At 27.7% G+C, this 16,296-nt stretch overlaps 1 protein-coding gene across 1 annotated transcript; it reads right to left on the bottom strand.

Moving 5' to 3' along the window:
* Nucleotides 1–1,395: 1,395 nt before the first annotated feature.
* Nucleotides 1,396–8,450, bottom strand: LOC113389485 (U1 small nuclear ribonucleoprotein C-like). The gene is made up of 3 exons (XM_026626512.1): nucleotides 8,363–8,450; nucleotides 3,235–3,781; nucleotides 1,396–1,437 (listed from the first exon to the last, which is right to left on the bottom strand). The coding sequence occupies exons 2-3, from the start codon at nucleotides 3,769–3,771 to the stop codon at nucleotides 1,396–1,398; spliced, it is 579 nt and encodes a 192-aa protein (XP_026482297.1). The 5' UTR covers nucleotides 3,772–3,781; nucleotides 8,363–8,450.
* Between the last annotated feature and the right edge of the window lie 7,846 nt (nucleotides 8,451–16,296).

The raw sequence follows: 16,296 nt of genomic DNA, 5'->3' as shown, positions 1-16,296 counted from the left end.
AAATGTAAAAATATCTGGTTAAATTTTTAATACCTACTACATTTCTACGTACTTTCTAGCTTCAACTTACTCGTATCTGGGTAAAATATTACCCGACAATTTTATCAAGTTAGCTATTTAAAAGTTATAGTGATTCATCAACGTTGTTTGTGAAATTTCTCATTTCTATCTATATTGTATTTTAATATTTTTGGTAGCAATAAATAAAAAATTATAACATATCTTCAATTGTACCATTAGTGTATTATTTTATATTATTAATGTCGTATCACTTTTATATCCATTCATCTGCATAAATTAATCATTTTTCAATGATTTAATAAGTAACTATTCTGTTATTTTAAATTATTAATATTAAATCACTAAGTCTAAGTTTAAAAATACGGTACACATTTGTTTCTACTAAAATAATTACATTTATTTAACATTAGACATTAGAAAAACTAATTTGCTGATTTCAGTTATTATTTAATATTTATGATATTGTTCTTTTAGATTAATAATGTTGAATCATGACATTGTTTTTGTTTATGTGTACTATTGCATACAAGTTTGTCTCAATTGAAATGACTACACTTTTCTTAATATGTTATTATTATTATTATTTCTATATATTCTATTTTATTTTATTTTAATTTATTTATATAAATTTTTATTATTATGACCATAACATGTTTTAAGCGAGCTATATTTAATTTTGATCATTATAAAATATTTTCTGGCAAAAACAAATCAAACTCATTTTTGAGAATTTAGAAATGCTTTTTACTTGTTTTAAATTTTCAATTCAAAAGCAAATTTATCAAAAACTTTCTGCATCTTTCTTTTGACATAACCATATTTACTATTTTTTTTATATTCCGACATTTCCTTAAATATTCAATATTTCAAATAGAACCGGATTTCATTTCTCAATTTTTTAAACAATTCATGTAAAATATTTGATTTTTTTACTGTATTTATATATAAAATATAAGAATAGTTTTTAGGAAGAGTTATTGATGTTACATTTTATATAATATGTAAATAATTAAAAAATGAACAAAAAATATATAAAAAAAAATTAAAGAAAAAAAATTTAAAAACTTGAAAAAAATGAAAAAAATATAAAAAATATATCAATAATGCATCCAAGGTGTTTGGAATCTAGGAATGCGAATTTTGCAATTAAAATCATAAAATATACTAAATTTTCATTAGTATATTCGAGTAAACTAAGCTAGATGATAGATTAGTCAATAAACCACGTTTTAGTATTTTAATGTTCTGTGAAATTTGAACGTTAGCCAAATTCTATTTTTAAAAATATGCGTGCTGATACATTTGAAAAAAGCATTTAAAACCAATCGGAAAGACTAGCTATAAAATTGTATGAACAAATATTGTAAGAAAATCTTATTGAGAAGATGCATGTGAGGTATCATAAACAAGAGCTCCCTGAATTTTTGAATTAATGTATTTTTCAAAATATAATATAGCAAAAATTACTAATTACAATTTTAATATGTGAAACACAGATATTTTTGGCACAAAACTCATTTTAACATCTGGAGCAAACAAAATCGCTTTATATAAATATAGAACACGACATCAGCATGTTCAATACTGGGAACTGAATATAAAATTTGTTTATACGAATTAAAATATAAACTAGTACAATGAATTCAACAATTACAACACTACCAATATACGAATAAACTAGCTGTAAGTGGAATTCTGTCTTAAGGCAATTAAGGCAAATTGCTGGAACTTCCCGTACCAAAAATTATTTTTTTAAAAACGATTAGCATTTTTGAAAAAAATTTACTTCAAAAAAATAAGATTTTTGACAAACAATTAGACAAAAAATTACTTTTTTTTGAAAAAAAAAATTTTTTTAATTTTTTTTTTTTAATTTTTTTTTTTGAAAAAAAAATGTTTTCTTTATTTTGACATATTTTGAAAGATCTAAACTTTTTTTCAAAGCAATCGTACTGCTTTAACTGCATAAAGACGAAATATCAAACCGCGTAAGCTCCGCGTCGACGTCTAACGCGTAAACATTGGTACGGAACCCATAGGAATGTAAACCAAAATTATACTTATTGTTAAAATCTCTATAAAATATCTGATAATTTGATGTGCATATGTCTAATGATCATTTTTGACCGCCAAATGGCATTTTTTTTTACTTTTTTCATTAGATCTCCGAAACCGCTAGACCTGCCTTTATGAAAATTTGATCGGTATTTCACCTTGTCAATACAAGTAAAACGTTTTTTGAATTATTAAAATCGGACGCTCCGTTCTCTTAAAAACTGAGTTACCGTTTTCGGCACTTTTTGCCCCGTATCTTCGGAACGGCTAGACCTGACTTCGCCAAAAACTAATCAGCACGTCTCCTTATCAATACGAATCGAATGTTTTTTGAATTAATCAAATCGGTTGATCGGTGTTCCCGAAATCGTCGACGAAAATTTGTATCCGCACATACATACACACACGCACACACACACACACACACACACACACACACACACACACACACACACACACACACATACATCCATTTTTTCTAAGGTATGCCAAAATATTCAGAAACCTTTGAAACGTCGAGAAATGCAAAAATTTTCATTTTCGATTTTTTTGCGATTACTATAACTTACCCTACGGGAAGTTAACAAAATCAAGCAGTATATTATTTGAAACACAAGAAGAGAAAATCCAGCAATGTATTTATAATTTTCATAGCCATATCAAACTATTAATTACGATCGAGCATATGACTATTTAAAAGCTTTAATCATGTTTTTGATGCTAATTATTTAAAGTTAATTTTTTTCTTCACCCTTATAAATACCATGTATTTCCTAAGTCCAATAATACTGAAGAAACGAATCTTGGTCGCCCATAAAAAGCTTCCATTGCGCCCTCATTTAAAAATTATATAAAATTCGTGTAAAGATGAAATTAGAGATATAAATCAGATGGAAAACATGTTTTTTATTTGTACTAAGCCATATAAAACAGTTCTCCCATAAATTTTCCAAATTTTCCAAATTTTCCATAATTTTGAAAACAAATATTGTCTGGCCCATCTTTAGCCAAGATTTGAATATTGCGCCACGATTTTTTACCCCTGACCACGATTCTACTGGGGTAATTTTATAAGAGGTTTAATATATTGAAAATACTAGTTCTCCTCCAATCATCAAAACCAAAAAGATTTTTAGTAAATAAAATAAATCCACTCACATGAAACTCATCCTTCGGAATAATAACAGCAGTCAGAACACCTTCGTCCACCTCTAGTCTTGCATCAGGTTCCACAGAACCCTCTTGAGGCTTCGGAGTTGCTCCTCCAAAACCGCCCGGATAAGGCGCAGAACCACCTCCTGGTAAACTAGGATAACTACTACCACCATAAGGAGTACCGATTGCTCCGAACGGAGAAGGAGCTGCTCCATAAGGAGATGGCATCGGAACACCAGCATTCCCATAAGGAACATTATTACTCAAACCCCATCCAGGAGCAGCAGGCATTCCGGAGGGGTGTGATGTGGGGTAGCCAGGATGTCCAGAGTTAGAGTTTAGATTCCAACCTAGACCGGGTTGTTGATTGGGTGCTGGTGGGTAGGGCAAGGAGGATGTTCCGAAGCCAGGATTGAAACCCATGGCAGCACCATTGGCGGCGCCATTTGAAGGTTTGTAGGAGATGGCGTTGACGTCGTTTTCGCGGTGCCAACCATAGCTGTGGGCATGGTAGTTTTTGGGATAGACGTTCCACGACATTTTGAAGAAGCTGAGAACAAAATCGAATGTCAATTATTTATATAACAGTTATATCATACAATTAATATATATATTTTCATTTATCTCATGCCTATTTGTTATTTTGTAATAAAGTTATTTTTGTATTATTAAATTCTCAAAGGAGAACATTATGCTTTGAGGACGTCTCAAGAATTCTGAATCGTTTAACAACAAAATTGTAGAAGAATTCAGTGTTTGAATGTAGTCAAATATTACTTTTTACATTAATTTAATTTTAGGAGTTATTTTGATTGACATTATTAAAATATAATTAAGATAGTAGTTACCCCAGTAAATATGTATTATTAGATTCTATTTTACTGGATCAAGTTAATCGACCATAATTTTTTTAGTCAATGGTTAAAATTTAAAAACGACCATCTATTTAGCCATTTCTTTATATTAGGTTGTCAAATATCTCCCTTCCGCTTTTTTGCTCTTGGTTTATAATACAAAAAGGCGGAAGGAAGATATTTGACAATCTTATATTAAACAAAAAAGTGCACAAACTTTCGTCCATTGTTTCCTATCATATTTTTGCAAAAAAATGTCAAACCAATTTTAAAAATTTTAGAACCATCAGATATCAGTTGGAAATCGCGCTGATTAGTTTTTCGTAAAGTTCTGTCTTTGCAATTTCAAAAAGTTGATGATCTTAGCAAATAGCCTAAAATATTATAGGCTCACGAAAAGTGGCTTCATTAAAAAAAATCATTAAACTAACGGACAGCATTATACAGGACATACACTGTGCATTTTTTAGTTATAGATATTTTAAGTTAGTTTAAAAAAAAATCCAAATTTTTTGAATAAAGAGTTGACTATTTTATCGCTACAATTTTGAAAGATGCTGAAAATTAATTAAGTAAGTAATAATTAATTAACATAAACAGAATTTATGAAAATTTGTACAGTTTTGTGAACAAAATGTGTCTCACCGTTCATTCACCTTAAAAAGTATATAAAGTTTAGTACAAATATAATTATCAAATTAGGTAATACTAAAATTTCTTATCAAATTGAGCAGGACAAAATAAAATTATCAAATTAAGTAACAGAAAAAAACTCACTATACAAACAATTTAAAAAAACAGTAAACCAAAAATTATACTTAAGTTAGAAAAGCAGGTTAGTTCAAAATAAGTTAAATAGTGAAGTAAATAAAAAAACTACTAGAGTAAAATGTAAAAAAATGAAAACAAATTTAGCAAATATTCTATGGTCAATTTTTTTGCATTATTAAGAATGATGGGATAATTATAGTATTAAAAATGTGATTAAAAAAAATGTGTTTAAAAAACATGGTTTTAAATTGTTTAGGGCTGTTGAAATTTTAAATATGTTAGTTCATTCTCTCAAAGATATATTGAAAACTTTATCAAATCATTACAAAATATCTTTTAAATATGTCTCTTATTATAAAATAATTTAAAAAAAAAATATTATAAAATAAAAAGAGTAAAATTATAAAATAATTTTCCTCTTATATATAATAAATACAAAATGAAATCTCTAGGTACATTGTTATGGAATTATCTTTAACCAGATACGAATAGAATGTTTTTTGAAAAATTGTATCCGCACATACATACACACACATACATCCATTTTTTCTGAGGTATGCCAAAATGTTCAGAAACTTTTGAAACGTATAGATATTATAAATATACTATATACCCTACGGAAAATTAATTATTAAATAAAAAAATAGGTTCATCGTGTTACCATTTATTCTAGTTTTTTAAATCTTTTGAGGCAGTTTTTCAAGAAAAATTGTATCCGCATATACATACACACATACACATACACACACACATACATACCTTTTTCTTGGAAATGCCAAAACGTACAGAAATCTTTGAAACGTGAAGGTACTATAACTTACCTTATGGGAAGTTAATTATTATATTTTTATAAAATGGGTTCAATGTGTTACCATTGATTTTAGTATCAAATTGTGTCAAATTTGATATAATTTATAAGTGATATCTAAATCAAATTATATTTTGCACATCCCTGGTCAAGTCATAAAAACTTATAAATAAAATCTGAATCAGTTTATATTTTGCCCAGTCTTGGTCATTATTTCTTATATTCAAAACAAACAAGCAGTATAAAAATATAATTTGAAAACAATGACTCAATTAGACGTAAAATACCCAGAATTGTTCTTAGAATAATGTTATTATTCAAATAAAATATATTCTGAACAGTTTTAAAATATTTATTAAAATAAACAGTTTTAACTCGCTTAGTAAAACATTTTTTTGCGATAGGAAAATTTTGTAAAATAGTGTATGTTTTTAAGTTATAAACGATTTATTGGTTTTTGTTATTATTCATAATTTGATTAGCAAATAACGCCTTAATATACATTTCTGAAACAACATAGTTGTTACAGATAATATAAAGTAACTAAAATATCAGCGTTTCAAAACGTTTCTTAATAATGCAAATGAAGCAATATATTAGTAGACAGAGATGTATTTTAAAATAGGAAAAGACTATGATATTTTTTAATGTTTTTGTAACTGCATATTATTATCAATCAAAATTAGAATAGTTTTATGGGATAAAATTGTTGCGTAAAAGCAAAATAAATTACATAAAAAATTAATAAATAAAATTATAAAAGTAAAAGTAAAAGTTCATCTTAAACTAATATTTTTCTCGAGAATGCAACCCAACGGTCAACCTTTATTTTTTTCATGTGCAGTCTATCTATGTGGAAGATGTTCTACACACAAAATAATTTAATAATTAAAAATTTGATATACTAAATATATTTTTGTTTTCCTGACAAATCAATATCAAATTTCCAGTATGAAACCAAAATGTAGTCAATTTTTAAATAAAAAAAATCCGTTCAAACCGTAATATCATTTTTTTTGGATATTCAATAAAAAGCAATAAACAGTTATATAAAATCATTGAATATTAATTAACTTTAAATTAACATTCCCATGTATGAAATATCAATAATTTTGTTATGATATATATGTTCACATTACATTTGAGATCTATCAAGTAGAAATTTGATATTACACTGCTTGATATCGAGTTGAGCAAGTTAGGAATCGAACCCGAGTCTAATTTGTGCGGGCCCATGTTCTTAACCATTGCACCAGGATGACTTTATATTTAATAGTTGATTTTTTTTTGTTTTTTGTAAAAATCTGATCCAAAAATTCGATGGATAATTAAATTTGGTACGAATTTTATTAATAAACTTGAAATTATATAACATTTTTCATGTTTTTTTTATTTTTTGATTGCTATTTAATTATAGTTAAAAAAAAAACAAAAGTTGATGATATTCATAATTTCACGTTAAGAGGTCTGATCCTATTAAAAGCCAAATCCAATATCAAAAATATATGTTTTAATAAGTTGTAACAAACTTTTTAATTAGTGTTGAATTGCCTTTTTTTCTTTTTTAACAGATGAATTTTTCTAATTAGATGTCTAGTGTTAAAGCGTAATTGAAGTATTTTAAGAAATATTTATTTCTATAAAATGTTACATTACTTTAATTACTAATTAAATCACTATCAAAATTAATTCATTCAAAATTGACTTTAACTAAGGCAAAATTATAACTTTAGAATAATAATTTATAATAAATCAATGCCAGAAATTATTTCAGATGAGATTTAAAAACATAGGGCTAATGGTAAAAAGCATAAAAATGTTAATTTTTAATAAATATACATGTACGTATCAAATACTATCTTATCTACTATCTTAATATACTATCTTAATAAATTTATTACAAATATATTTCTTTATATAACATTTTGATAGTTTTTTCGACGTTGATCAAATTTCTAATAAATTATATAAATATTGACTGAAATAAATATTGTAAAAATAACTAATGATTTTGATATATTAATTTATATGTTTCGACACAAAAACTCTATTTCTATTTTTTGCACTCTTTGCTCCGTATCTCCGTAGACCTGCCTTTGCCAAGAACTAATCAGCACATCTCCTTATCAAAAGAAATCGAATGTTTTTCGAACCATTCCAATCGGTTGATCCATGCGCCCGAAAACGTGGACGAAAAATTGTATCCAAACATTCACCATTTTTTCTGAGGTATGCTAAATTGTTCAGAAACCTCTAAAACGTGAAGATATGCAAAAATTTTCATTTTTTATTTTTGACCCATTACTATAACTCACCCTACAGAAAGTTAATAAAAAAATAAACTCAGACAAAATTGTAACATATTTTTTATTTTACTAGAAACAAAGTAATTATTAATATTATTAATATTATTAATATATATATATATATATATATATAAAACTTCATGTTTTCATACAAAAACAATTTATAAACGCAAAACTACCAAATACGGTCTCATTCAACAGATGTTAAAATCACCTCAAGGTGAAATATTCCAATACAACCTTGTGCAAAGATAACAAATCGACTTATTATCTTCAATGAAACATCAATCAGACATAACAACACAATGTATAACTAATTTAAAACAGTAAAATTATTTTACAAAAAATTGTAAAAATAGGTAAGATAAAAATAGAAACATAACCTCTCTCACCTGCTTAAAAATATATGATTGCGCAGTCCTTCTGGCACCAGATTTGTGAAAAACTAATAACACACAAACCTAGTTTTTTTAATACAACTCTTCAAGTCTTATTTAAATAAAATAAATATTATTACAATTAAAAATCCATACATAAACTATTCGTCAATGTTTACAAACACTACATAACCTCACTTGCACCAAGGACAAGTCTCACTTGCGCCTGGTATTTTCCACAATTTTAATATTTAATATTATATTTAAAAGGCTAAATTATCACAGATCAGGAGATATATTAAAATCGCATCAGTTCAATGCGAAATAAAAACCAGAATTGTGAAATTCGTACGAGAATTTCAGCAAAATGAGTCAGCCGGTCTACAATAAGCGCGCGCTCTGATGGACGGAGAAAACGTTCAACTTTGGGACCACGTGGTCAGACCAGGGCTGGTTAAAGGAATATTCAAATAATAATAATAATAATAATAAATTCAGATGAAAATATAATTGTTCTAAAATCTCTGAATATCATTGCATACATTAAATAAATATTTACCTGTACCCATACCTTGATATTCACTTTTAAATATAATCATTAAATAATTAGCAAGTTGATGTTTTATTGAGAAGTTGCAAGATGTTGCATTGGAGTTTCTGGAATTGAAATAGAAATAACTAGTTGGTACTGGTATTTTGCCTTGAGGCAAGTTACATGAATTTCCCGATATGCGTAAATAATCGAATTAATCAATAAAAAATAAATTAATGAGTGATTAAAAGTCCTCCGAGTGAATTTATTACACATAATTGAAAACGGAGGAAGACGTTTACTCGCAGTATTTTTTAAAAGCAAATTTACAAAAATCTACAATTTTTATAATTGAACCAGTTGTCGTAGGACTTTAATGGTATGTTCATTAAGACCAAGTACCCTATCGTTATACCAACTAAATCGTCTAATTTGAATTTTAACAGACGTCAAAAAAACTACCTATTTTCTCAAACTTTGATAAATTTTTAAAATTAAACGACTTGTCGTAAGGCCGTAATATTTCAGTAAGATCTATAAGACCATGATATATATCGCCAAAAAAAGTTCCATAAAAATCGGCTTAAATTTTGTTTTCAACAGTTAATCACTAGAAAACAGCTGATTGAACAATTTTGATATTTTAAAATCGATTTGGTAGTATGACCTTAAATGTGGACGAAAAGTTTAACACTTTTTTCTCAATTACAAAGAGACGGCTCGGCAGATCGTCGCACAAAACTGACAAACGATAGTCTTCATTAGGACACATCAAATGGCTTCTAAATTTCTGAAATCGGTTCAGGCGTTTTTGAGAAAAAGTCGATTTACTGCAAAAAATCTGTTCACACACTCATTCAATTCAGAATGGCTTGAAACGTCGAGAAAACATTTAATTAGCGAATCAGATTTTTTGATGAAAATAAATTTCTCCTTCGAGAAGTTAAAATTGATTGTCAATACTTATCTGTAAAATCTTGTTGAGTTCCCAGCAAACTATAGGTTCCCAAACTATTTTGTATCGTCGACTCTTTGGGCTTTACCTAGGCCTCATATATACTTGATACCGAGTTTTTTCATAAATCTATAAAAATAGCCAATAGTATTTTACTTTCTAGTTCCATTTATCAATATTATATTTCATTTCATTATATATGGTCTAACTGGGTAATTATTTTGTCAAATAACTCACAAATTTTATATGCAAGCGCACCTTTTCAATTAGATAGGGTGAATATAGATAAAATTTACTACATTTCCATATAAACACTTATACATAGTCCGATATAAAAGTTTTGAACTGAACGACTTTGAATATGACATTTTATTATTTAGCAATAAATATATTCTGTCGGGACATTGTTTTGGTTTTTGTCAAATAACACACAAATTGTATATCGAAGCACCCTTTTTGAATTAGATAGAGTGAAACTAGATAAAATTTGCCACATTTCTATGTAAACACTTATATACACTCCGATATAAAACTTTTGCATAAAATGACTTTGAATTCCTTATAAAGGAATCCAATGGGAATCCACTAATATTTCTATGTTTCTAAGAGGATTGCATGCAGCGCCTCTATGTAAAATTGTTCTCAGTTCTTCAGGAACTACGAAATACAATTTATACTTCATTATATATATACTAGTTGTCTCGGTTTGTATGGAAATTGGATATATAAATGTATATATCGATTTATACATGATTATACATATACTAGCTACATCGCAGTTTGTATGGGAATTGGATATATAAATTTATATATTACTTTTCCCATTTTGCCTTAAGGTAAATTGCTAGAACTTTAAACCGTAATGAAATATGAATTTTAAATGATTTCAAATAGATTATTATAAATTTGAGAGGTATACAGAAATAAAATTCCAAAAATTACAGTACACAAAGAACATCATGCTTTTGACGATTACTATAACTTACCTTCCTCAACTTCCGATAGTCTACAATCACAAGAATCAAGATGTGGCGACCAATGAGGTTACTACATTACACTACACCAAGAAGTGATACTACCAATGAGGTTCTGATATACCTGACAGAAGTATTACAAAAGCAGTATTTCACAGCGTGCTATATGCACATACTACTCATAATATATCAATAACAGTTGTGAATTATGCTAAAATATCTGGAATGCATTTTTAAATTATCTATTACACCCATTTTACCATAAATGACATAATTTTTAATTTATTTATATTAATAACTCAAACTGGAAGAAGTTTAAATGCACATTTAGAATTTATTGAAGAAATGAAATGAACTACTTAATAAATTTGCTTGGAGATTCGAACTCGAAACCCAAAACAAGAACGATTTCCACTGCAACCGAAGCCATTTAACGATCTCGTCCTGTAAAAAATTGATTGAATTTGGTACATGTCTTAACAATAATCTCCCTCGACCTTCAACTTGCCAATTAAAAAACCCAATCTTCATCCTTCGGATTCGAACCGGCATCCTTCTGATTAGAGTCCAATTCAGCGCTCTTACCGATTCGGCCACGGCGACGAAGAGTTTTCGAGGGCTAATACTGGAAGGACATTCTTCGATTACCAGCCATCATGATTCCAGTCAAGGTCACCGGGGGATAATATGAAAAAATTAAATTTTCACCTAGGGGGTTGAAAGTGGGCTCATTCGATTCTGTGGGTTCTCGCGAATTTCAAGCGGGGGGTTACAGGGGGGAAAATTTTGTCCGTTTTTCGCTCAGGAGAGCAGAAAATCGACTTTTTGTGAATTTTACGGTTTTTCTATGGGAATTTTTTGAAAAGTTTTTCCGTTTTCAGGGAGATTATGTGCTGACCCAATGATATGCTCAAGGTCATTTATCTGGATCTCAATGACGTGGCAAGGTCAAGGTCAAGGTCATTTATATAGGTCTCAATCACGTGGTCAAGGAGATTCATATAAATGACCTTTAGGTCAGTAAAAAGTTTTCAAAAAATTCCCATAGAAAAAACGTGGAATTTACAAAAAGTCGATTTTCTGCTCTCCTGAGCGGAAAACGGACAAAATTTTCCCCCCTGCAACCCCCTGCTTGAAATTCGCAAAGACCTACAGAATCGAATGAGCCCACTTTCAACCCCCTGGGTGAACATTTAATTTTTTCATATCATCCCCCGGTGACCTTGACTCGAATCATGATGGCCGGTAGTCGAAGAATGTCCTTCCAGTATTAGCAGGCGGAAAATCTTGGTCGCCGTCTCTAATCAGAAGGATGTTGGTTCGAATCAGAAGGATGCAGATTGGGTTATTTATTCGGCAAGTTTAAGGGCGAGGGAGGTATGTTATTGTTAACACATGCACCAAATTCAATCAATTGTTCACCCGCGACAGGGTGGACGTGGTCGTTTTCGTTTTGGGGTTTTGAGTTCAAATCCCCCAAGTAAATTTACTAACTATTTTATTTTATTTTTGTATGGGAAATTGATATATAAATGTATATATTGATAGCTGCCTTATTATATAAAGTAAATATATTTATATATTGATTTATACATAATTATATATAGCCTAACTGCCTTAGTTTGTATGGGAATTGGGTATATAAATGTATATATTGATATTACTTCAAAACCGAGACCACAATTATTTATATATAATAGCTATATGTCATGCACCAAATTTGATCTATACAATGATGGGAAAAGCAATATATGAATTTATATATTCATTTCCCATACAAACTAAGACGACTAAGTCACATATAATCATGTATAAATCAATATGTACATTTATATATCCAATTCCCACACAAACTGAGACAGCTAGTATATATATATAATCATGTATAAATAAATATATACATTTATATATCCAATTCCCACACAAACTGAGACAGCTAGTATATATATAATCATGTATAAATCAATATATACATTTATATATCGAATTCCCACACAAACTGAGACAGCTATTATATATATAATCATGTATAAATCAATATATACATTTATATTTTCAATTCCCACACAAACTGAGACAGCTAGTATATATAATCATGTATAAATCAATATATGCATTTATATATCCTATTCCCATACTATCTGAGACAGCTAGTATATATATATAATCATGTATAAATCAATATATACATTTATATATCCAATTCCCATACAAACTGAGAAAGCTAGTATATATATAATCATGTATAAATCAATATATACATTTATATATCCTATTCCCATACAAACTGAGACAGCTAGTATACATATAATCATGTATAAATCAATATATACATTTATATATCCTATTCACATACAAACTGAGTCAGCTAGTATATATATAGTCATGTATAAATCAATATATACATTTATATATCCAATTTCCATACAAACTGAGACCATAATTATATATCTAATAGCGTATGAAGGAATCCAATGGGAATCCACTACGATTCCTATGTTTCTAAGGCGATTGCATGCAGCGCCTCTATACAAAAATGTTCCCAGTTTTCTGGGAACTACGTAGTGACTACCGGGTTCATATGGTTCTGTGTTAGATGGCGTTACCGCCGAAACTCAAACTGTCAAGTGATAGGTGGATATAAATAATAACAAACAATAATACTGGGATAAATATGCCTTCTTATTTTATTACTACTGATAATATGAATATGAAATCTAGTTAAATCCAAGGATAACTATCCACGGAATTTTTAAAACATATTTTGCTTGAATATGAAATCGAGTTAAAACCATGGATTACTCAATCTGAAAATGATATTTGTAAATAAAATAAAAACCTGAAAGTAATTAACCTGTAAAAAATAACACAATATTAATTATCAATTTTTTGAAATGAAAAATTAGATAATGTGCAATAATTATGTATTAAATATAAATAGCTAACAAAGTTATAATACATATACTAATTTATTGAATAATATAATTACTTAGTTTTAATTAAATATTTCATAATTTAGTAGTATAAATTAAAATAAATAATTTACCAATACAAGTATTTTACAGAGATGACAAACTACATACAAAATTATATTAAAGCAAAAGGACTTACAAATAATATAATAATAAATAATATAATCTAATATATACAGGTATAAATTATTTTAAAATATTAATAAAAATATGTACATAGATCTATGAAAATAATTCAACTTATAATCACAAAATAACAATAATAATAATAACTATATTAAAGCAAAAGGACATACAAGTATTTTACAGAGATGACAAACTAAAGCAAAAGGACTTACAAATAATATAATAATAAATAATATAATCTAATATATACAGGTATAAATTATTTTAAAATATTAATAAAAATATGTACATAGATCTATGAAAATAATTCAACTTATAATCACAAAATAACAATAATAATAATAACATATAACTAAGTAATTTACAAGTTTAACTTCATCACTAACATATTTAGTCAATGTTTCTAATTGTTATTGAATTTTTGCTAATTGTTATTGAATTTGATATATTTAATATTTTATATAAATTAATATAATAATTTTAACATACTAGTTGCATTATCAGCATTATACTAACATTTTATTTTTGTAAACTTTTTCAGTTCATTTTGCAAGTGCTTTGCGTACATATGATACATTTTACTTTTTTATGTAATAATGAATTCGTATATCTTATTTACAAAATTCTTCTGTAATGATGTATGTAAATACACTTCTCCTAAACGATTATTCTAATTTTGATAAATCTTTCTAAAGTTTGTCAAGGAAACTTTTTAGGATGTATGTGATTATAAAAATATGGTAATATTATAAATAAATAGAAAGAAATAGAAAGAAATAAATAGAAAAAATTGCAAAAAACTAAATGTCAATATTTAAGACACTGTTTGGCATTTAAAACAAATGAAAACTGTCATTTACCAAAAATTTCAATTTACTTATGAGCCTAGACAGTATTAGAATATGTATAATAAACTCAAGATTATGAATAAGAAAAATAAAATAACTACATAATTACTGCCAAAAAAGCAGCTGAGGCAATTATTTTGGGTGGAAAATCCAAGGTGATATTGTACTTTTTAGTGCTAAGTGATTTGATTTTTTTTATATTATTCTTATAATAACAAATCTAATCTAATTCCAATTACCAATTATATTTATTTACTTAATTATCCATTATTACTATAAAATTAAGTAAGAAATGGCAAAAACACAAGTTTAAGGATATAGGATGATCCGTATAAAATATTGTTTGAGATTAAATATATGCTCAGAGAACATGGTTTTACATTGTTTTGGAGATTCTTAATTCATTCTCCTACTAATAGATTGGGAGCTCTTTCTCCTATATAGCAACTGTCCACATCTAAACATTTCATTTTATAGTCTTAAGGCAAAATGCCACTTACAACTACTTATTTTATACATTCATAACCCCAAAATATTCTAAACGACTTGACATGTCAGAATAAAATTCATTTTACAAAAATATTAATTTAAATAGCATATGGCCAAATTTATAAGCATGACAAATATACTCGTCATTACAAAAATTCAGCCAATTCTTCATGACGAGTATATTCGTCAATCAATTACTTATATGCATGACGAAGATACTCGTCAATGCCACTTCTGCATGACGAAAATATTCGTCAATCACAGTTGACTGGTTAATGTGAATGCAAATTATAATCGTTATATCTATTACTTGAAAAATTCTCTTGCATTAAACATATTGCAATAAAAAATATTTAAATTTTGGAATAGAATGTTGTTTGTGTACTTTTTCCATGTTTATATTGAACCATCAGTATTTTGGAACTTGGGATAAATATTTTTTTTATTGAAAACGCACTTCTAGTTTCTATTTTTATAGGACTATTCTTTATATTTTTAAAATTTAAAACAAAATTAAATTAGTAATTAAATTCATGCTTAAGGAACCGATTATGCCGCATAACAGAAAAATGTTGTGGCAAGGCCATGTTATGAAGAACTTTCCATACAAAATATTAACAAAAGCCATATGGTTAGTGTGCAGTAAGGCGTATTTCTCAGGTTGTCAGATAGAAAAAATTACCAAAACAGCGCACAAATGTGAAAAAAACAATGTTAGATAACAGGGTCTTTTTGACCCAGCTTCATAACATACGAGTGACGCTGCAGGTTACGTGTAAAACGCCTAAATGCACAGCAAATGTATGGCATTTTGACAGTATGAATCAGTAGCATAATGTATGGAAGTTTTTGGAGCGTAACATGGCCTTGCCATAACATTATTATATATAACCCTAAATTTATGTTTAAGTAAAACCAAAATTAGATACTACTTGCATATAAATGAAATGAAAGAAAGTAGTAAAAATATATACGGAAATTATTTATATCATTCATACAATTGCAAAACAAAAATACTATAAAACATCGTTGTAACAAAAAATACTCCAAAAA

Source organism: Ctenocephalides felis, unplaced genomic scaffold, assembly GCF_003426905.1.
Source record: "Ctenocephalides felis isolate EL2017-DRISC unplaced genomic scaffold, ASM342690v1 CF-g0.4_SCAFFOLD_03573, whole genome shotgun sequence".
Taxonomy (NCBI): domain Eukaryota; kingdom Metazoa; phylum Arthropoda; class Insecta; order Siphonaptera; family Pulicidae; genus Ctenocephalides; species Ctenocephalides felis.
This window is presented reverse-complemented; position numbering and strand designations above follow the sequence as displayed.